The 12,153-nt window shown below is 41.9% G+C and overlaps 1 protein-coding gene across 2 annotated transcripts in view; it reads left to right on the top strand.

The window, feature by feature from the left end:
- MAP3K2 (mitogen-activated protein kinase kinase kinase 2) overlaps positions 1-12,153 on the top strand; it is a 2,021,635-nt gene that overhangs the window by 1,553,319 nt on the left and 456,163 nt on the right. For both annotated transcript variants that reach the window (XM_044075108.1, XM_044075107.1), the window contains exon 13: positions 1,401-1,493. In XM_044075108.1, coding sequence (XP_043931043.1) covers positions 1,401-1,493 — 93 coding nt within the window. The remainder of the gene's footprint in view (positions 1-1,400; positions 1,494-12,153) is intronic.

Here is a 12,153-nt window from a genome sequence, read left to right as displayed (position 1 = left end):
TAAAACATATGCATTTAATTCAGGTACAATAATCCATGTACATTACTCTTCATTTCAGCACAAGCTGCTGATGCATTTCAACACAAGCAAAGCTCACAAATACATTTTGAGCATAAGCGTCTGTGCAAAATCAGTTTGTTATACGAATGGCATACCGTTCTAATACATTTGTAATACAAACATCTTGTATAAATCAGTTTGAAATTCAAAGGACATATCATTCTTTAGAAAACTCCATCTGGCTATGCTGGCACTTGGCCATATCATCACATTTCCATATGTACATAACACTTCAAAAGCCAAGTGACTTATAAACTGTTACATGACATTAAGTGAAACCTTATATGTTGCTGAAGAAAACTCTGATATTTGCACTATAAGTTGCACATCTTAAGCGGCATCTATTATTTGTTTTGCTAATTATGTGTTATTTATGGAAAAGGCTATGAATGCAGCATCTGTTATCACTGCAAAGGATACTTATTGATAACATTGCTATTTGTACAGTTTAATAGCTTTTAGTGTTCACAAAATATTGTTTGTTTATTATCTTAAGTTAATTTTTATCAAATGCTCAGGAATGCAAGATGTGTGTAGGCCTTCCATGCCACATGTGGTAATGACTTGTGCAATAGTACACTGAAGAGATGTGCAAGAGTTTTTGACCCACTGCCGAAGAGAACCCCCTTTTTAACAGTAGTTGCTACACTGAATACTCTTACATTTTTTATTCATGCGGTAATATTTTCACTGATTTATTAACTGCTAATGCCACTGTATCATGACCTAAAAATGTATTCCGCAACCAGTGAAAATTGAAGTTTTTAAGTTCTGAACTTGCATTCAAGACTGTCTGATTGCATAGCTTTAGATTCACAGTTGGTTCCTACATAGCTACTAGACGTCCCATCAAGGAGACCATTGAGGAGCCTAGACCAGTTTCCCAGCTGCCCCAGATCCTTGTCTGGTTAAGTGACTTGCAGTCTCGCACAGTAGGCATTGATTGATGAGAGAATTGAAACTTGAAATATGGAAGAAGCTTGTTAACATTACATATCCTCAGTCCTCTGAGCTAACTGCTGCATTCAGTGACTAAGATTACATAAATGTGCACCTCTTGAGTTACATTTCTGTAAACTGTTACAGTGGTAAACTTCCAAGTTTGTTTTGTATTACCTTTTTTCAGCATTTCAGCTGTGCAGCTGAGATTACCCATTCAATACTTGCATGTTCAGTAGCCTTGAATCTTGCTGTGGCCAGTTGCACGAAAATACATTTCAGTAGCCATGTTTAACTGAAATAATACCCTTTTGTGTATTTTGTGGCAAGTAGGATTGAAATAAAATATATTTTTCAACGTTCAGTAAAATTGAATGTTTAATGTAGTCTTTTTGTTACAGACTATGATGTGCCTGTTTTTGAGAAGTTTGGAAAAGGTGGGACTTATCCCCGAAGGTACCATGTCTCGTACCAGCACCAGGACTACAATGATGGCAAGTACATGGGGATCTTTCAGTGCTCTATCATTTTTGACTGCTTATGTTCATTTATAGCATGTGGGCTTATTTTTATTGCAGTTTGAGTTCTTGTCATGTCATGTTTAGAGTAAGCACTTCAGTAGTTCCTTAGATCTACATTAAATCAACTTTGGGTAATTTCACTCTGCAGATATTTGTCTTTTGTGCATTCCACCAGTGGAAGGAAACATTTCTTTGTAGTGTCCTCAATTCACAGTTGCTGCTAATGTGCTTGATGAAGTAACACATTTAGGAAGCCTTCCTCCAAGTTTCTTCAGTTCTGTCCTTCCAGTTCTTATGGTAGCAGAAACTGTATTTGGTTCATTGGCTGTTTATTTTATTTTGTTTTGTTTGCTTGTTTTTGTGAAACTATGTTGCTGAGTAAGTTTTTTGGTGTCTGAGGTAGAAAGAAATCTAGATCAGTGTTTAGGTCTTGCATGTCTGCTCTGAAAGTGGCTAAGCAGGACAGGGTACAGTCTGTCTTTACTGTCTGGATTCTAATAATCTCTGAAATCATACAACTTTGTCAGGATTTTGATGCCAAATTTACAAGCTTACAGGAAGCTAGTACTGAGGAGAATCACCATCTGTGCATATCCTCATCCACCAAGTTGGCTCATTGCATCACCATTGTCTGTCTTCATCAAGGGTAATGTTTTCGAGCCTGTAGTACAGCTGTTCTGCATGAGGTAGTGAATCCTTTCTTTAATCTTTAGAGTGCATCTCTTAAGTCTTTGCTAGCAACTAGATCACTTTCTTTTCCAGCATCCCCTGTCTTCTTAACCTCAAAGAGAGTTCATTTAGCTCGTATGACATCTTCCTCCAGTTGTCTTGGGAACTTCGTAAAACTCATATGGATTTCCATTGTAGGTTCTTTGAGAGCTCACTGGTCCATTCCCTCTGTGGATGTTCACAAACTTTAGGATATTCATTTGACAGCAAGTGTGTATTCATTTTGTGGTCGCCACTTTGTTCCCCCAGTGGCTTAGGCCTTGCTTTGTGGTACAAAGTAATAAAGCCCTGACTCAGTCTAGATGACCCAAGTTCAGATAGTCTTGAGCACTGGAAGAGCCAGACGAGAGTGTGGGAGTGAGAGGCCAAGAACTCCTTGCCCATCCAGTGAAGAGGGAGTGGTTGTTTATTCAACTGGCCACCACCATGCAATGACTGAGGACATGGACTAGGAGATTCCAAGCTTGTAACTGTAGCCCTGATGTTCTTCATGTTTCACTGTTGCAGTCATTACATCCGGGTAATCTGCTTGCAGGTTGCCCTCAGTCGGCCTGAATTACAAAGTCTTGGGTCCAGCATTGGTTGCTGTCTTCTCTTCCATGACGTCAGGTCGTCAGGGGTATAAAACATGCAGCCAACGTCATTTTCTTACCGCTCTATGCCCGAAGCATTTCGCAAGTGCCGGTCAGCCGACTACTAAAATATTCGAGTTCGAGTTTCAGAACCGAAGTCTTCACTAAAACTAAGTACCCCATTGGGGAAACTTTTTTCTTGCTTTTTACCAATGTCAGAAAAAGTTAATAATTGTATTACTTGTGGGAAGCAAATAACTCATAAGGATTTTCATTTATATTGTATTCCTTGCCTAGGCCCTGATCACAACATGCCTGGCTGTCGGTTTTGTGCTAGATTTAACCAACGCACTATTAAGCGTCGGCATATTTTTGCATCTGAGTATTTTGGAAACAGATTTAACTACCCAGAAATGTCGTCGGATAGCAGTCCAACTACCGGAGTACATAAAAAACGCAAAGAAAAGGACAGAGAAAGGCAGTCGAGTTCCAAAACCAACAACAAAGCTTCTCCTAAGGCAGTCGCTGGTACTCGAGGAGGTGCTTTTGCAGCTGCTGATACCCGCTAACTTCGAGTCGCAGGCCTCTACCGACACCCATGTGGAGTCCGGCATGCCGCAAGATACTCAAGGTATTGGACCGACGGATGTATCTCCCTCGGATGGATCCGGAGCCGCTAAGCAGGCACCGGCTTCTGAGGGTGTATTCAGACCTCAACATTTATATATCAAACCTAAAGCTGCAAAACCAAAGGCAAAGACATCTTCTAAAACTAAAAAAACGACGCCTGAGCCATGTGCACAGGCCTCTATGCCTAAAAACAGATGATCAAAATGGCTGAAGACCTTATTACCTTAATCAGGGGTACCCATCCCCCTCCAGATAAGAGGCCTAGGCAAGACACTGACTATGAATCTTCAGATCAGGTTTCTCTTCCGTCTGCATCTCCTCCTGAGGATTATTCATTTGGAGAAACCTTGCATACTTTGAGGGAGCATTTTCACTGGGAGAGTCAAGACTTCTCAGAATCAAAAAAGAGGCTCGGGGATTTCCTTATTCTCCCTCAGCACAAGCCTTTAGCCATTCCCCCTGTTTTAGACATTGTGGATGATGTGTTTTCAGAGTCGAGCCTGACCCCTGATTCCTTACCTCCGGCTCCCAGTAAGCCTGACAGATATTACAGGGTCCCTGACTCTCATAAATTTTTATTTAGAAGCCCTGCTGCTGATCTGGAAACTATTTCACAGGGTCCAAAGGGAGTTAAGGCCTCAACAGTAAAAAAACCCTACCCCCTCCGACAGAGATTCAAGGGCAGTGAACAGACGCGGGAAAAAAGGTTTATACATCTGCGACCTGGGCAATCAGGGCCTTAAACTGTCCATTTCATATACTTAAGTACCAACAACATGTTATGGGATTGCTGAAACAGAAAATTATGTTGATTTCAGAATGTGCAGAAAATAAGGAATTGCAGGAATTACTGCATGCAGCTGAACTAGTTGGAAAGCATACTTTGTAATGTGGTTTTGATTCTTTAGAGGCCTCCTGCTGGGCTGCAGTTACTGGATCTGTGATTAGGAGGCATGCCTGGTTAAAGGAACAAAATTTGCCTGATCATGTTAAAGCTAAATTGCTAGATGCACCTTTACAGCATGATTCTCTGTTTGGTATTAAGGCAGAAGAGGTTTTAAAGAAAATGGAAGACAAAGTCTATGCAAACTGTTAAAGATTTCTTACAAGTGCAGCCACCTAGATTCAGTAGACACTGGCCTACAAAAAATTGGTCCTTTCCTGTGTCAGACAGAGCTCAAAGGGGCAAATCCAGACGCCCTAAGGGTTCCAGGTACCAGGCTCAAGACTCGTATAGGTCAAAGCAATGGGGCGCATCCACCTCCAAATCTGGAGGAGTTAAAGTGCAAACCTACAGAAAGCAATCCCAATGACTTCCCTCTGCCTACACCAAGCACTTATCTTTTTGGCAGCACCCATAGGGGGAAAATTAGCACTTTTTGCTCAAAATTGGCAGTTAATAATGCAGGACAAGGGGGTACTAAACATCGTATCACAAGGATACAGATTCCATTTCCACACTCTGCCAATGACAAATGGTTGGCCAGATCTGCCAAAAAACCAATGGGCAGAGGCACAGAAACAAGTTACGTCCCTCATGGATATGGGGGCCATTCAGACAGTACCAGAACAGGAAAAAGGACAATGTTTCTACTCAAGACTGTTCTTGGTAACCAGAAAGGACAAGGCCTGGTGGCCAGTACTGGATTTATCGATTTTGAACACATACCTGGACATTCCAAAATTCAGAATGCTCACTTTGCAACAGCTTCTGCCCATGCTGGGCAAGAATGCTTGGCTGTTGACTTTAGACCTAAAAGAGGCATAACTGCATGTCCCAATAAAACAGTCGTGCAGAAGATACCTCAGATTCAAGGCTGGCTTAATGCAGTACCAATTCTCTGCACTGCGCTTTGGCTTATCTACTGCACCCAGGGTCTTTACAAAGTGCCTGGCACCAGTAATTGCATTTTGCAGACAAAGAAGTATTCAAATATATCCTTACTTGGACGACTGTCTCATTCAAGCTGAGAACAAGGACACTCTTCTACGACACCTGGCATTTGTGAAAAGGCTTCTAACATGCCTAGGGTACACAAACGAAAAGAAATCACAACTGGTACCCTCTCAAAAGATAACATTCCTGCGTGCAAGCTTGAATACAACTGCCCAGATGGCTTACCTCACGTCAGACAAACAAAGGCAACTGACTACTTACTTTAAACTGATGGCAACAAAAACCCAGTCTTCTGCAAGACAAATTCTGCAGACTCTGGGCTTCATGGCATCCTGCATCCTACTAATTCCATATGCAAGACTGCATATGAGGAAACTTTAATGGTAACTAAAAAGTTTATGGAGTCAACATTCACACAGTCTGGAAACAATGATTCCTCTCATTCCCTGCCTGCAAGAGGAGTTTCTATGGTGGACAAAGGCCTGTGACCAAATCATGGGACGTTCCTTCACTCTACCCCCTCCCAGCCAAACTTTAACAACAGACCCATCAGATTATGCCTGGGGGGCACACATGGCAGGAAGATGCATTCAGGGCATATGGGCACCAAATCAAATGCATCTACATATCAACCAGAAAGAGATGCTAGCTGTTCAAAATGCCCTAACAGCCTTCACGGACTTACTTCATCCAGGACAACTACTGATAAAGACGGACAACACCACAGTCATGTGGTATATAAACAAGCAAGGGGGCACACACTCTTACCCCCTTTGCAGATTAGCCATGGCACTGTGGGACACAGCTTTGACCTACCAAATACATCTTAAAGCTCAATTCCTGCCAGGAAAAGAAAACACTGGCAGACGATTTAAGCAGAAACCTTATGGATCCTCACGAGTGGAAACTAAATTCACAAGTCTTCAGCTTGATAACAGAGAAATGGGGGAGCCCAGGCATAGATCTATTTGCCTCTCCTCAAATTTATCAGTTGAATAGATTCTGTACAAGGACTTGTCACAGACAAGCATGGAAAGTGGATGCCCTATCCTTCAGTTGGGAAAACCTATCAGTTTACGCCTTTCCACCTCTGCCTCTTCTACCCAAGGTCCTCCTAAATGTCAGACAAGAGAAGCCAAAGATGATATTAATTGCCCCGGACTGGCCCCGCCAGTGCTGGTACCCAATCCTAAGGAACTTGTCTCAATACCCAGCTTGGACCTTGCCTCAAAAACCGCAACTACTGTCCCAGCAAAACAATCAGAAACTGCACAATCAACTACAGACTCTGAACCTGGCAGCATGGCTAATCCTGTAATCATATAAACAACACCTCTCAGTAAAGCTATGATGGATGTTATTTTGGAAGCCAGAAGGCCTAGTACTAGAAAATCTTATGCTGACAAATGGAAGAGATTCTGTGCTTGGAATCAAGCACAAGGAACTGATACAGCAGAAACACATATTCCTCAGATATTACAATACTTAACTGAGATGCTTGACAAAGGTCTATCTTTCTCATCAATCAAAATCCATGCCACTGCCATTTCGGCTCATTACAATACAGAGCCACCAATCTTTTCTCATCCTTTACTTAAGCAGTATCTTAGAGGAGCCAAAAATTTAAGGCCTCCAAGAAGATCACTATTACCTGCATGAGCCCTCAATTATGTGTTGGAAAAGCTCACCCTGCCTCCATTTGAACCAGCTGCTACCGCTGATATTAAGTTCTTATCATGGAAGACAGCTCTGCTACTAGCAATTACTTCAGCAAGAAGAGTTTCAGAGCTACAGGCCCTCATGGCTGTAGAGCCTTTTATCATATATTACCCAGACAGGGTGTCTCTGAGGACAAATCCTACCTTTGTGCCTAAGGTCGTTTCCAATGTGGCTCTTAACCAAACAATTCATCTGCCAACCTTTTATCCAAATCCACAGAACAAAGGGGATAGAATTCTGCATTCCTTGGACGTACACAGACAGCTAAGATTCTACTTCAGCAGGACTAAAGCTCTAAGAAAAACTGAGCAATTACTAGTGTCATATTCTGCAGGATCAGAAGGAAAGGCTATTTCAAAGCAGACAATTTCAAAGTGGATAAGCTATTACATCTGTTTCTGCTGCTTACACGATGGCAAACCTGTGCCCAAGGGCATTAGGTCTCACTCCACCAGGGCTGCAGCTACTTCAGCAGCCTTTCACACCTTTACAAAGCATTACCATTTGCCTCTCTAAGTCCAGGGCAGGCTTTGCCACTGCAGTGCTGCAGGGCCTTATAGCCTCACCTAATGCTGTTTAGCTCCAGCCTTCCAACCATAGCTTTGGGATTCTACCCAAATGTAATGACTGCAACAGTGAAACACGAAGAACATAGTGCAGTTGTGTACACTTACCATAAATGTAGATGTTCGAGTGTATTCACTGTTGCAGTCCAGGTTACCCTCCCGCCATCTCCCTGTCATTCTGCAGTTTATTCTTCCTTCTCTATCTTCTACAAATATATATATATATATATATATATATATATATATATATATATATATATATATATATATATATATATATAGCTAACTTTTTGGGGGCACCTGACATCGGGGCAAGAAAAACTAAAGAAAATGGCGTCGGCTGCATGTTTTATACCCCTGACGACCTGATGTCATGGAAGAGAAGACAGCAACCAATGCAGGACCTAAGACTTTGGAATTCAAGCCGACTGAGGGCAACCTGCCAGCAGATTACCCGGATGTAATGACTGCAGCAGTGAATACACCCAAACATCTAAATTTATGGTAAATTTATGGTAATTGTACACAATTGTACTTTTAGCATGTACAGTGGATATAAAAAGTTTACATGCCTGTTAAAATGCCAGGTTTTTGTCATACAAAAAAAAAAAGAGACCAAAATAAATAATTTCAAAACTTTTCCCACCTTTAATTTGACCTGTAACCTGTACAAGCCAATTGAAAAATAAACAAATCTGTTAGGTTGAAAATATAAAAAAATAAAAAACATACAATAAGCTGGTTGTATAAGTAAGCACACCCTTAAACTAATACTTTGTTGAAGCACCTCTTTACAGCATTCAGCCTTCTTGGGTAGGAGTCTATCACCATGGCACATCTTGACTTGGCAACATTTGCCCACTGTTCCTTGCAGAAATACTCCAAATCTGTCAGATTGCGAAGCCATCTCTTGTGCACAACCCTCTTCAGGTCACCCCACAGATTTTTTGTTGGATTTAGGTTGGACTCTGGCTGGGCCATTCCAAAACTTAATTTTATTCTGGTGAGGCCATTATTTTGTTGATTTGGATGTATGCTTGAGGTCGTTGTCATGTTGAAAGGTGAAATTCCTCTTCATCTTCAACTTTCTAGCAGATGCCTGAAGGTTTTGGGCCAAAAGTGACTGGTATTTGGAACTGTTCATAATTCCCTCCACCTTGACTAAAGCCCCAGTTCCAGCTGAAGAAAAGCAACCCCAAAGCATGATACTGCCACCATCATGCTTCACCATGGGGATGGTGTTCTTTTGGTGATGTGAAGTGTTGTTTTTGCGCCAAACGTACCTTTTGGAATTGTGGCCAAAAAGTTCAACCTTGGTCTCATCAGACCATAACACATTTTCCCACATGCTGTTGGGAGACTTGATGTATTGTTTTGCAAATTTTAGCCAGGCTTGGATGTTTTTCTGTGTAAGAAAAGGCTTCCGTCTTGCAACCCTACCCCATTCCTCAGACATATGGAGAATAAGTGAGATTGTTGTCGCATGTAGTACACAACCAGTACTTGCCAGAAATTCCCGCAGCTCCTTCAGTGTTGCTGTAGGTCTCTTGGCAGCTTCCATGACCAGTTTTCGTCTTGTCTTTTCATCAGTTTTGGAGGGATGTCGAGTTCTTTGCAACGTCACTGTTGTCCCATATTTTCTCCACCTTTTGATAATTATCTTCACTGTGTTCCATGATTTATCCAATGCTGTGGAAATTTGTTTGTACCCTTCTCCTGATTGATACCTTTCAACAATGAGATCCCTTTGATGCTTTGTAAGCTCTCTGCGAACCATGGCTTTTACTGTAGCAGGCAACTGAGTAAATGTCGGAAAATCCTACTAGGACAGCTTAACTTTATTTGGGGTTAATCAGAGTCTCTCTAATTGATGGCAGGTGTGCACCCAAGAAGACTGAATGCTGTAATTAAATCAAAAGTTGCTTCAACAAAGTATTAGTTTAAGGATGTGCACACACAACAAAGTATTAATTTACGGGTGTGCACACTTATGCAATGAGCATATTGTACGTGTTTTATTTTTTATATTTTTTCCCTTAGCAAATTTGTTTTTCAGTTGAATTGTACAGGTTATAGGCCACATTAAAGGTGGGAAAAGTTTTGAAATGATTTATTGTGGTCTCATTTTTTATATCACAAAAACTTGGCAATTTAACAGGGGTGTGTAAACTTTATAGCCACTGTACATGGAAACCATATGCACTGATAGGTACTAGGATGCCCTTTGGTGACATGGATGCTCATGTTATCCTCCAGTAGAGGGTTTAGAGTTGTAAAAGAAATGTCGTCATTGCTGGGACACCAGCAAGGCCACAAACGTCTTTGACTACATGGGCAGTGACCCCTGTGGTCAGGTCTCACTTCTGTGCCAAGGATACAAGGGAAACAAGGTGATTAAAAACTGATGGGTGGTGGAACTTGATGGTTGGCAGGCATGGAGGCAAAAGGCACAGAAAAAAAAAATTGCCAGCATCTTTGAGAGCAAATTTTGACATCCTCTCCAGTAGAGCCTTTGTTGGTGAAATCTGCCTGTTTATCAGTAGATTGTCTGGTTCTCATTGGCTGAAATCTAGGCTGTTCATAAGTGTCTGTACAGGTCAAGTCTATCTTTGGCTGCAACATTTAAAATGGACCCATTTTAAAAAGGAAAAAGAAATTACAGTGAAGGTCTCCTGTCAAGTTTGTGCCCTTTTTGAAGTCCTCACCCTTGCCACGATTGGTCAGCTAGACCTTTTAATATGGCAGTCTCCTGCTTATTATCTAAGTGTTTGTTCTGTCCAATATAATTGTCTAGTTGACTTGTAAAATTTTTCAAGGCTTATGATTTGTCTAATTTTTAGGGGAAAAATTTTCCACAATCTCAGTATACTTTGGGTAATAAAATCATCTGATCTTAAGTCTTTTCCTTCTGGATTCAACCTGTGTATTATCAGATATAACACCGGGCACATTCCATAGACTTAAGCCTGTTGAGCTCTGTCTTCCCTTTCCATAATCCCTTGCCGTTCAGGACTACCTCAGATTTTGTTTGCTGCCATTAGTGGATAGCAGTGTGGTTGACTGCTGCTGCCAATGTGTATCCTTTGCTATATTTTAACTTGGTTATTTCTTAGGTCCTCTACCCTGTTTGTGTTAGAAAGTTGGTGCAGTTTTTGTAGTTTAGGTAGGTTAGTTTAGGTTTTTAGATTAGGGTTCCATTCTTAGCTGGATTTTTCTGCCTACTGTGTATATGTTGTTTAGGATTTTGTAGTGTGTTTGCTAGTGGTTTAGCTCTATTTTTCTTCCTGTTGGTGTGGCGTGTTGCCTTTCTTGCAGGTCAGAATAGATAAGGGTTTCAAGAAATGTATGGATTGTGGGCACAAATTCCCCTCCCGAGATGCACACGACCAGTATGTCTATTGTTTTGAGGCTGCTCACTTGGATTCCCCTTGCTCGATCTGCAAGGGGTTTGGCACTCGTGCCACTAATGAGAGGAGGGCCAAACTGGGTCTCAAAGTGTTCCTTCCAGTTGACAACTTCTCTTTTGCTCCTTTCAGCAGTTGGACAAGTCTGATCAGGGTCACAAGAGCTCCAAGTACTCCAAAAGCTGATAAGGGGGTACCCTAAGCATTCAGCTCCCTCTTTTTCTGCTCTGTCGGATCCAAAGGTCCCAAGACCCTTAGCCCTCCCAATAGCTTTGGTTGTGTTGTCAGCTCGAGCTACATAGAGACTGTCGCCTTTAATGCCAATTGCGAGAAAAGATCCATCCCTTGCCATAAATATTCTGACTCCCTTCCTATCCAAGGGTGCTTCTGCAGGTAGGATTTTTTCAGCTTTATTTCCATCTACCCTGCAGGTGTCTTGGCCGGAGTCATCTCTGAATCCGAGTTTCTGTAGTTCAGATGTGGTTATTGGAGCCCCTTTCCAGCAGGCAAGTCTCCTTCATTGACTTTGTCATCCTGGTCGGTTGGGAGTTTAGGACCTCTGGAATTGGACCAGTTGATGTCCTTTTTACAGGCAGAGATGCACCTAGTACCTCTCCCCTCTGCTAGGAGCCCTAGACCTGAAGTTTCAGCTCTATTACACTGATTTCCTCGATGTTCTTCGTGTTTCACTGTTGCTGTCATTACATTTGGGTAATCTGCTGGCAGGTTGCCCTCAGTCGGCAATCTGCTGGCAGGTTGCTCTCAGTCGGCGTGAATTCCAAAGTCTTGGGTCCTGCGTCGGTTGCTGTCTCCTCTTCCATGACGTCAGGTCATCAGGGGTATAAAACATGCAGCCAACGCCATTTTCTTTAGTCTTTCTTGCCGCGCGGTGCCCGAAGCAGAGGCATTTCGCAAGTGCCCGTCGGCCGACTACTGAAATATTCGAGTTTGAGTTTCAGAACCAAAGTCTTCACTAAAGCTAAGTACCCCGTTGGGGAAACTTTTTTCTTGCTCCTTACTGATGTCAGAAAAAGTTAATAATTGCATTACTTGTGGGAAGCAAATACTTCATAAGGATTTCCATTTATACTGTATTCCTTGCCTAGGCCCTGATCA

Source organism: Protopterus annectens, chromosome 6.part0 (genome assembly GCF_019279795.1).
Source record: "Protopterus annectens isolate FY-2018-M chromosome 6.part0, PAN1.0, whole genome shotgun sequence".
Taxonomy (NCBI): Eukaryota; Metazoa; Chordata; order Ceratodontiformes; family Protopteridae; genus Protopterus; species Protopterus annectens.
Note: the sequence above shows the minus strand (reverse complement) of the source record. Positions and strands in the feature narration are given on the sequence as shown.